Below are 10,580 nucleotides of genomic sequence, written 5' to 3'. Positions count from 1 at the left end.
AATGGAGAGTTGGTAACCAAATGGCCAAATTCCCAAATATATTGAGAGCATAAAATTAAACCAAACAGACCCATATTTTCTAGGCTGCTAATCCAACCTGACAGCGTGCTGCAGGTTCGACTCCCCATTCTGATGACCCCTGCTGCGTGTCGCTCCCCAAGTCCCCATCTCTCTCCCCCATTTCCTGTGAGCTTACTTTGTTGCTAGTAAAAGGCAGAAAAGCCCCAACAATATCTTAAAAAGAGTTGAATTATTGTTAAACATCTGCATTACTAAATGTATAAGAAGTCTACACAATTAGAATGTAGAACTGTTATTATGATCAACGTTTGGCTGTTATCTCCTATGGCACCACATCAATACAGCATGGAATTGTGGGCAAAATCATATTCAACAAAATTAAACGTTTTAGGTTCGAGAGGCTAAATCTCATCAAATGGTGGTCCGTGGCTTAAATGCCAAATAAATAATGGGCCTTGATGTGAAAAGGGTGAAAACCACTACTATAAACGTCCAGGGCCTGGCTGGGGGTTACTATACTTTTGTCCGACATACCCCAAACCCTCACCCTAACCATAACCGCAAGCACGGGGCAGCACACCTAAACCTAACCCCAACCCTCTCCCGAGTCGGACCAATGCTTCTTCGAACCAATGATTATGTCGGACCAAAGTATGCCTCCCCTGGCTGGGACCCCTGCGTTGTTGCTGAGACTGCATAATAGAAGAGTAGCTATTTTTTAGCATCGTTCCTTTTTTAATCTGTGTTTTTTTAAGTTCCTGGGCCTCAAAACGAACTGGAATGTAAATGTATACTGTACATCACTGCCAGTATACTGTGACGGAATTGTATTTCCTACCGGTATTTGTATATACAGTACTGTATATTAGTTTGAGTGTTTGCTGATGGCTCTCTTTGTGTGACTATTTGTTACTTCCACTTACCCTCAATTTCCTCAAAGGACAAAATGTACGTGTGCATTCTTGCTCTTTCCGTACATCTGGGAGGCATCAGTCAACAGGTGCTGGCACGGTGCCTTCTCCGAGACACCCTCCCCCAGGGTAATGTTTTTTTTTAAACCAGACTACCTGGCTATAATCTCTGTACAGAACAATCCAGAACCCGTCCTCCCACAACCGTCTCCAAACCCCCATCCTGTCCTCACACTCCCACCCTACTCTTGTCACCCCCATCAGGAGCCAGTCTGAGCCCATGTGCTGTCTGCTGCTCTCATCAGGACCCTGGAGCCCATCCTAATTTATGCGCTCCTCCAAGCCATTTGCTGGCAGTAGTTGGAAAGAAAAGCTCAAACATCCACTGTGTCTTGAAACAATTTCCACCCTTTCCATTTTTATCTGGAAGACATCCTGATCTTCAGCTAAAAATGGAAGCAGTATGTTTTTACTGTATATCATTGAGTTAAGTTAAACAAAATGTTTATTTAAAAACAAACAGGCAATAGATACCAGACCTTTTGTGGAGCAGACACCCCAAGCATGTTACCACAGACACTCAGAATTTATAAAATGCACAACCAACCTACAGGATACTGTATGAATGAAACCATGTCAATAATGACGTATGTAAACGATAGAAGGTTTGACCCATTTAGCTTCAGAGCCTCTCTGATTGGTTCAATCTTCCTGCTTCTTCTTCTTGCTCTGTGGCGTGTCATTGTTTAACTTGGAGAAGTGTTCAGACATGGCTGCCAGTGCCCGGTAGCGGTGAGAGATTGTGTTCTTTACATCTTTAGGCAGCTCAGCATAGCTGCAGGAGAAAGGTGATAAATGCTGTGAAATAAATTGTACTGGACACAAATGGAAACACAAGCAATGAACAATCCCTGGTGCAAATGCATAGAGCTTGAATAAATGGCTAGTTAACATTTGGCGCCCTCTTGTGACATTACTGGGACATGCAACATCCTTGCTTACGTTTTGTCATAACCATCGGGTTGGAAACAGGGGTCCCATCCAAAGTCTCTAGGACCTCTGGGATCCACAATAGACCCCTAGAAATACCAAAACAGAAATGTGTCAATACAAGGAAAAAGGTTAAAGATAAATAATGAGAGAGAGACATAGAGAGATTTTGACCTCCGTTATCCCTCTGAAGAGCTGTACTGGCTCATTTTTCCCAGCAGTGAAGGCAAAAGTGCAGAGAGCCCAGGCCGATTTGTCTTCAAACCCAGCTAGGAGCTTATACAACCCTGGAAAAAGCAAACAACACAATTACAACTCATTGATATTTATTATTTAGATATACCGTAATAATATAACTAGTCATGTTTGATAAGAGACATCTAATTTTACATCTTACCTTCTGGCTTCAGTTTATCAAGGAACCATTTTCTGCAAAAAGACAATAGTCTCGTGAATTCACAACCAGAAACAAAGGGAATAAAATACAGTAATGGAATATTAAATGGTACACTGACATGTAAGGACCAGGAAGACCCTCCAGGGCTCTGAAACAAAGGCAGGTATCCTCCACTATCACCGGCCCATCAATCTGAAGGATGAAAATGATAATAATATTAATTATTAACCCATTAAAACCATACAAATGTCTTCTGACAAATCCTATCGGTTTTCTGAGGGAAAATAAATCATGTTAAGGAGCCCCAAAATTATATGTATTTGGCCGTGGAATCTCAAAGTATTTTGTTCCAGGGACCCCCAGAAGCAATGGTTTTAGATAACAAAATGTTCAAGTGAAAAAACAATACAGCAAACAGTATATTCAAAGATTTGCACACAAAAAGAGCAGATCTACAAGCTCATAGTGGGGCATGAAATGACACACTATGAGCTTGTAGATCTGCTATTTTTTGACGTCAGGCCTAAATGGCCCATACCTGAATGAAGTGATCATATATTGCCCCATACCTGACATGCTGCCTCTTTACACTTCTGTATAGAGATCTCATCTGGCTCTCCCTGGTATTCAGGCACTGGATGAGAACATGTTCAAGACTTCAAGTAAGCAATGATAGCTATAACAAAGACTATACGTAACTAAATACATTATCCAACATCATTATTTATACTTACAGTCAATCTTTTTAGATATGAGTTTGTAAGGAAACTTGTCTCCCAAGATCTGAATAACCTGAAAGAATGACACACAAAATGTAGGGTAAATATATTTGTGATAGCTAAGGATTGTTTGTAAACAATTGGAATAACATGGGTTTACAGTGTAGCCCTATCCACCTACAAAAGCATGCGTTACATAATGCATAGCCACGGCGGCATTCCAATTTGTAGCACTCCATGTGTGGTTGAGTCAGTGTCATACCTGACAATCTACGTTGTCTGAATCGTGCTGCTGTGAATGTAAACCCTGTCACCTACATTGAATGTTTGAATTCAATGTAGTTGAATGTGTAGTTGAATCTCGCAGGAAAATTAGATAATGTTCACCCTCTATGCAGACTGCAGACCCCAGTCTAATGTGTCGAAGTGTCCCTGAGCAAGGCACTTAACCCCTAACTGCCCCTCAGGCACTGTAGTGCCCACTGCTTCTAAATGTGCAACATGTACTGTGACAAAACATACCCCAAGGAGTGGAGAGACCATATTATTATTTGGCACCTCTAAAAAAATGTAATATTTGAAAAATGGTCTTACTCTTAAGTAAAAAAGGATACATTATTTGAACATGCACAGTAGGCTACAACACTATCAGACTGTAATTTATTTTTTATGCCCAAAGGGATTGGATAGACAGTAGCCCTAGAACGGCTCTTGTTGTTACATACATAGTAATTAAATGATCACAGGCATTCTAGGTCTAGATAGACAGGTGAGGTTTTGTAGCAATTCAATTGTAGTTATATTTTCCAAATAGCCAATTTTACATCGAGGTGCCCACTCTTCCTTAGTGCCCACTCTTCCTGTTACCAAGTTCTAAGGGCTAGTATTCCATACACCAAGCAATCAATGTATGGAATATAATCCAAATGCTATTTTTAATATTTGCTTGCGGCTAATTGACCAGCAAGCATAGAAGGAAACGTAGCCTGGACAAACTTATATTCTCAAATCCATGACACTTATCTATTTAGACATTAATTATAATAATAATACAATACCTCTTCAAGTTTTTTCGCGTTTCCAGTCACGAAAACCACAGACCTACCAGCAGGAACAGCCATGCTGACTATCTTATCTTCAGGAACTTGCCTTCCTTCACTATCTTCAGGAAGATTTACAGAGGCGGACCCATGGGCGGACCAAACTTTTCCGCGAAGAGAACACTTCCGGCATAGTGGCAGCCAATTAAACAAGAGTTTTAACGGCCTCAACAAGTCACCGAGCAGCTTTGAACTCCTCCCCGAGGCAAATCGTCCAATTAGAGAGCAGTACAGCCAGAAACATGCTCCGGGTAAACAAGTCCATTTCGAAGTACCATGTGGAGACAGAACAGAGAACACAGAGATAACTAGCACATAGAACTAATTCATAACATAAAAAATAAGCCACCATAAAGCAATGAGTCTCCTACCTCGCACTGCCGAGGAGTTCAGCTCCGCAGAATACTGGGAACGGTTTTTCAAGAAGCGTGGAGAGAAGGCCTTTGAGTGGTATGGAGATTATAACAAACTGTGCGGCGTGTTGCATAAATACATCAAAACCCAAGATAAGGTAAAAAAAATATCCTCTTTGACATGCTTCCATGCAGTTATTGTGTTCATAGATAGTCTATCAGCCATTGCTGGCATAATACTGTTCTGCAGGGGTCTTCAACGTTTTTCAGATGAAGCAGGGAGTGGGACTCCCATACACTATACGTTATATAATATACATATTGTATACAATTGTGTTGCAGATTTGACAGCACTGTCAATGTGTAGCGTTGTGTTGGATTCATGTTAATGTGTCTTAAATCTATCAGACAAAGATTTTGGCGGACACCCCTGTTGAAGACCCCTGCTATACTGCAGGACAGGGCTCAGAACAATTATTGATTCATTGGCACTGTTGTTCAGGTGCTGGTGGTTGGCTGTGGCAATTCGGAGCTTAGTGAACAGCTATATGACGTGGGCTACAAACATCTGACCAACATTGATATCAGTGAGACAGTGGTGGCCCACATGAACCAGAGAAATGCTGAGCGACGCCCAGACCTAACTTACCATCAAGTGGATGCCACGCAGATGCCCTACGAGGATGCCAGCTACCAGGCCACCCTGGACAAGGGCACCCTGGACGCCATGGCGTCTCAGGAGGAAGGGGAACTCGCCAAAAGAATGCTCACTGAGGTGAGAGACCTAGGATCAGAATCCTCCTGTCTGAACAGAGAGGTGTACGGAATGCATGTGAAACGTTTTGAGTTTGCAACTCATGGTGCGCTCACCATGAAATAAATGAAAAGGTGGAAAATGATAGATAGCTAGTATCTGCCAGACATAGATATAGCACCCCTGGTGTGATGTGTTGGCATGCAAGTCAGAAATCCAGGCAACTCTCACGACAATATAGAATAATCAACATTATTGTATACATTTTCTTTCCTCACAATTCATTTATTTTATTTTTCTTGCAGGTTGGCCGTGTGTTAAGTGTAGGTGGCAGGTACGTCTGTGTGACACTAGCCCAGGAGAGTGTGATCAGACTGGCTGTGGAGCACTTTGTTCAGATGGGGTGGGCAGTGAGACTCCACTGTCTGGAGGAACCAGCGAGTCAGGAGGACTCCTTCGCCCTGCCAGTTTTCGTTCTAATCTGCACCAAGTTCCGACAGCCAATGCCCATGCCTATTCTGGAGTTATGCGTCGGAGAGGATGGAGCCCCAGCCCGCATCGCACAGGTGCCAGAGCTCCTGTCTGCGGTGAAGGAGCGCCAGGCGTACGCTATCCTGAGAAAGAGGCTTCAAACGGGCACGGATGCGACCTCCAACCTCTCGCTCACCCTGTGCGACATCAAAACTGGTCTACCCAGATATACTCTCACAGTGCAAGACTGTGCCGCTGGTGCCAAGGTGCCCAGGGCGAATCACTTTGCCATATTTATTGGTGAGCCTTCATCTTACTCCACTTCTTCCTGTGGACGGGTAGAATCAACATGTTTTGGTGTCCATGTATTTCTGCCTTGAGTTGAGTTTACTGTCACACAACTTGTGATGTTGTCTGACAGCTCCTCTGCTCTGCGTGCCCTTTAGTCCCACAGGGCAGAGAGACTGATTGGCAGTATGGTTCCAGTGAGGGGCGGAGCCAGCTGGCGGCCAGCGCCAACTTCAGACGGTTGGTTGTTGTAGCAATGCACAGGAACCAGGAGTACACAGACATTCAGGCTGTCCAAGCAGAGCTCTCACCAATGGTGATGGACCTGGCTCCCCCTGGTATGCCAGCCAACCATCAGGTAAAATAATTCCTAATTGCTGCTCATATGAATTCTTAAAGGAATGCTTAACCCCCAGCATGACTTCAATTAAATTACTTCAATTACTCACCATGTGAAGCCTTGGTTTTTTGTTAAATATGGGTTCTGTTACAGTATTATTAACAGCAAAACTATGTAAAAAAAGAAAACCTGTTTAGAAACTCCAGCACTGTCTCTCGTAGTATAATTCAGTGTCCTGTATCCATAGCTTTCAAGAGGTGCATGCACATCCGTAAGTCGGCTATTCCGAATGGTGCTACGTAGATCAGAATAATTAATAAACGAGAGAGAAGGTCTGCACACCGTCTTAATGCTCCCAGAAAAAAGCTATTTATTTATGCAGAGGTGAAGTTGAGACTTCCGCACACCCGGTTACTTTACAAGTTAGGAGCATGCACATAAGGTGCATAGGTGATAACTAAGGTAGGAGAGAATCGACCAGCACATTGCCAAGTGCTGGTTCATGAGATGTTTTTATTAAGGGGGGCAATGTTTCGGTCGTGAGACCTTCCTCAGGCTTTATGCAGTGGTTAAATGGCCTGTATGATTGTATATGATTGTCTGTGTCCTCATTACTTCCAAAACAGCATTTTACACTAACAGTGTAAATAGTCTCATGCACGAACAGGGAACACGCATAGGCATGCATCACAGGCTATGCTCACATGCATTCGCTCACCACAACGTGCTCCACGTTTGTGCTTGAGACCGTTTCCCCGGAAAGTAAAGTAGACTGAAATTGTTTTGGAACTAATGAGGACACGGATACGATTCAGGACATTCAGTGTTGGTCTTATTTCATATTTATTTATTTTTAATGTACTGTAGTTTGCTCTTGTTCTTCAGTTCATCAATTATTAGTCTTAATTTTTGGATTCTCACTGTGAAGGATGTGATTATATACAAATCATTAAAAAAATTCAAGGCTTCACATGGTTAGTAATTGATAAGAGGACAAAATGATCATTTTGTGCAATAGTTGGAGAATGGTTGCCTCTCTTCCGTCCCCATCCAGGTACCCTTCCTGTCAGTGGGTGGCGAGTTGGGTTGGAGAGAAGTGGTTAGTAAAGGTGTGAGTGAGCTGAGTGGGGAGTACTCTGTAGAGGATGTGAGAGGAGGAGATGGAGACCTCTATCGCAGACTGGTCTTCTTGTCTAATGCTGGCCTTGTCCAATCAGAGAGCCGCCTTTCCCCCCCACACACTGGTCAGTCCACTTCACTTCTCTCACCACTGTTCTTGTTGAGCGCCGTAACACTAGCAATAAATGTTTTACTTGCCGTATTTGTGTTTTGTACTCGCTCCACAGCATCAAGTCACAAGAAGAAGAACAGAAAGAAGGTTAAACCAACAGCCCCTCCTAAAACGTCCTCCACCTCCCTTTCAGTGGACAGTGGCTTCCTTTGCTGTACTCACCATGAAATCATGGTGGCTGGCTTTGCCATGCTTCAATTGGGAACGCCACAGAACAAAGGTGTGTTTTTTGTTTTGTTCATTCGTTTTGTGTCTTTGTGATGGAGGCTAAAAGTGAACAAAGGACCACATTAACCTGACCAAAACTTTAAATCTCTCGTGGCAATGTACAACCAGTACTTTTTCCCGATCTTTAATACACATCACTGTATTTATTACATTTTGTTGTATTGTTATGTCTGTCTTTGTACGTTTCTTCAAGTTACGTTTGCCGTTTATTTTGTAAAAATATTTTTACAAAAATGATTATACTTTTCTTTTTCTAATATTGTCTGTCTACTTTGACCATAACAATTTCATTCCCTCTGCTAGATGTCCCTGTTTCCGTGCTCCTAGTGGGGCTTGGTGGAGGAGGCCTGCCTCAGTTTCTGCGGGACTTTGTCCCTGGTGCCAGCGTCGAGGTTGTGGAGTTAGACCCCGTCATTCTGGAGGTAGCAAAGGAATGGTTTGGCTTCCGACCCGATGACCGATTGACCGTCACGCTCGGCGATGGCCTAGAACGCATTAATGCCTTGGCGACCGAAGGTGAGTGTTCAGGAGAGGTATCAAGTCACAACGAACTAAACCAAAGCGGAAGGAAAACGGCATTGGAGGACTGCATAATGTGATATGGACAATAATACAACATTTGTATACTAGTATTTTTTCTCTTCATCATCAGGTGGTCGTTTGTTTGACGTCATCATGTTTGACGTGGACAGTAAGGATAACTCTGTGGGTATGAGCTGCCCTCCCGCTGGCTTTGTAGAAATCTCCTTCCTGAAGAAAGTCTTCAGCCTGCTAACTCCCAGAGGTACAGTATCAATAAATCAATCAACTAATTTAGCTCCTTCCGTCTGTAGGAATCTGTTATCATATTTAATTGAATTTATACTCTCATTATATTATTTCTTTATTTTATGAGAGTCTCCTGTTCCTTACATCTCTATTCTTCGCCGCTGTCTCTCATGAACCAGGTGTATTCATGCTGAACCTTGTGTGTCGCGACTCCGTGCTGAGGAAGAGTGTGGTGGAGTGCGTGCGTGGCGTGTTCCCCTGTGTGTTCTCTCAGGGGATTGAGGGGGAGGTGAACGAAGTGCTTCTGTGTTCTCTGTCAGAGGAGGACGGCCCCCAGACAGTCCCTGTGTTCCTCAACCAGGCAGCCAAGAGTCTGCAGAGTGCGCTATCGAATAACAACTCTACAGGAACCTCCAGCCCACATATAGACATTGCTGAGATGTTAAAAGGCCTGAAGGTTGCATGAGGTTGAAGACGAGATGAATCAATGACAATGAGCTGAAAGAAGACGGCCAAAGGGAGATCCTGAATATCAGAGGATCTCAGCTTAACATTGACCATCACTAAGGGCGGAAACAATGTTGTGAAGGTGCTGCCAACGTGTAAATTTCTAAGAGTGGTGGTAGTGGTATTTTGGTTTTGTTGAAATACATATTACACAATCAGAAGTAAACTATTTTGTTTTGTGTCTTGTAGTCATTAATTGTGTTTTTGTTTCTGCTGCCGATATTACATTTAATATTGTACTCTCTCTCACATACACAGGGAATCTGGCATGCCCCCCCCCCCCTAACTACTGTAGTCTATGACTCTACTCCACCTCCAGTGCTACTCTTTTCCTATTTCAGATAACATCAGGAGTAGAAATCCCAACAAGATGTCTCACCAGGTTGAACAGGTCGGTTTTATTTTACGCCACAGGCACTGGATCAGACATGAATCTTAAAACAGCAGCCACTGGAGTAACAGATTTTGATATGTCACCAATGTTGGTTTAACACTGATAACTGTGTCACAGGAATACAATAACAGATGTTATGATGAAAGTTCACCTTTAGTAAAGGTACACCTTGATTGATCAGAGGAAATTCAGTTTCAGTGCACAAGATGGCAGCAGTTGCGTGTGTCTTGTTCAGGGGCAGTTCAGCCTTATACACACTCTGCTATACTGCAGTGAGTCATTCTAAATCATGCATTACTTTGTCCTACTAAATTGAATGTAATTGGTGTGTCTGTTAGTATGTGTACATTCGTTGTAGGCACACATACCTACAGTAACTGCGAGGTCATGGGCTCGGATCCTGACTCATGTGGCATTCCATCTTTGTCTACTCTTGCCCGTTTCCCCTCACCCTCACGGTACAAACAAAAAATATCTTATGTGAGATAGTAGCCCGTCTCTATTTAACCAACTTTTCGGTTAGTGCATGAAGGGTAAATAATTATATTACCTCATTAACATGCAGATTTAGTCATCACTGTGAAAACTGTTGTTCCTTTGATTGCATACAGAAGCATACATATACCCTTCCCTAATATGAGTTTAGAATGTAGTGTACTACTCGGTGCACACTGTCATTGCCAAAGAATGCAGCAGTGTTATTTACAGTAGATGTATACTAGTGTCCCATGGTTACAGTTGCAGACTTTCAGTCATGATGTGGGTGTGCACTGTGCAACTCGTGTAGGGCAGGCCTGTCAGGCTATGGCCATGCCATGGTCAATCATGGAGTACAACAACATGTTTTACTCTTGTCAAGTCAAATTAGTTGGCTGAAGATTCAGAATTTCTGTCTATGTTTGTTTTGCATTGCGTTGCCGAAAATGAACAGGCACTTTAAAGTTGACAGCTGATATTTGCGCATGCGCGGGCCAGGAAACTTCAGCCCGTTACAGCGCTGTCAAAATAGAAACTTTGTCTTGTAGACTGTACCGTACGACTACTGCCG

General features: G+C 43.0%; 2 protein-coding genes across 3 annotated transcripts; one reads left to right on the top strand and one right to left on the bottom strand.

The window, feature by feature from the left end:
- Nucleotides 1-1,422: 1,422 nt before the first annotated feature.
- itpa (inosine triphosphatase (nucleoside triphosphate pyrophosphatase)) lies at nucleotides 1,423-4,216 on the bottom strand. The gene is made up of 8 exons (XM_080769331.1): nucleotides 4,097-4,216; nucleotides 3,054-3,111; nucleotides 2,889-2,953; nucleotides 2,438-2,511; nucleotides 2,320-2,351; nucleotides 2,097-2,209; nucleotides 1,935-2,011; nucleotides 1,423-1,767 (listed from the first exon to the last, which is right to left on the bottom strand). The coding sequence occupies exons 1-8, from the start codon at nucleotides 4,157-4,159 to the stop codon at nucleotides 1,635-1,637; spliced, it is 615 nt and encodes a 204-aa protein (XP_080625457.1). The 5' UTR covers nucleotides 4,160-4,216; the 3' UTR covers nucleotides 1,423-1,634.
- A 188-nt stretch (nucleotides 4,217-4,404) lies between these two features.
- On the top strand, nucleotides 4,405-9,319 carry mettl13 (methyltransferase 13, eEF1A lysine and N-terminal methyltransferase). 2 transcript variants are annotated; one of them, XM_080770140.1, is made up of 9 exons: nucleotides 4,405-4,649; nucleotides 4,994-5,266; nucleotides 5,551-6,016; nucleotides 6,163-6,362; nucleotides 7,399-7,588; nucleotides 7,691-7,855; nucleotides 8,167-8,379; nucleotides 8,516-8,647; nucleotides 8,811-9,319. In XM_080770140.1, exons 1-9 carry the CDS (start codon nucleotides 4,497-4,499, stop codon nucleotides 9,095-9,097), a joined length of 2,079 nt encoding a protein of 692 aa, XP_080626266.1. In that variant the 5' UTR covers nucleotides 4,405-4,496; the 3' UTR covers nucleotides 9,098-9,319. The 2 variants fall into 2 exon arrangements, with proteins under 2 accessions (XP_080626266.1, XP_080626267.1); XM_080770141.1 differs by having other exon boundaries at nucleotides 4,553-4,649; nucleotides 5,080-5,266.
- The last annotated feature ends 1,261 nt before the right edge of the window (nucleotides 9,320-10,580 follow it).

Source organism: Protomyctophum bolini, assembly GCF_963924005.1.
Source record: "Protomyctophum bolini genome assembly, chromosome: 8".
Classification (NCBI taxonomy): domain Eukaryota; kingdom Metazoa; phylum Chordata; class Actinopteri; order Myctophiformes; family Myctophidae; genus Protomyctophum; species Protomyctophum bolini.
This window is presented reverse-complemented; position numbering and strand designations above follow the sequence as displayed.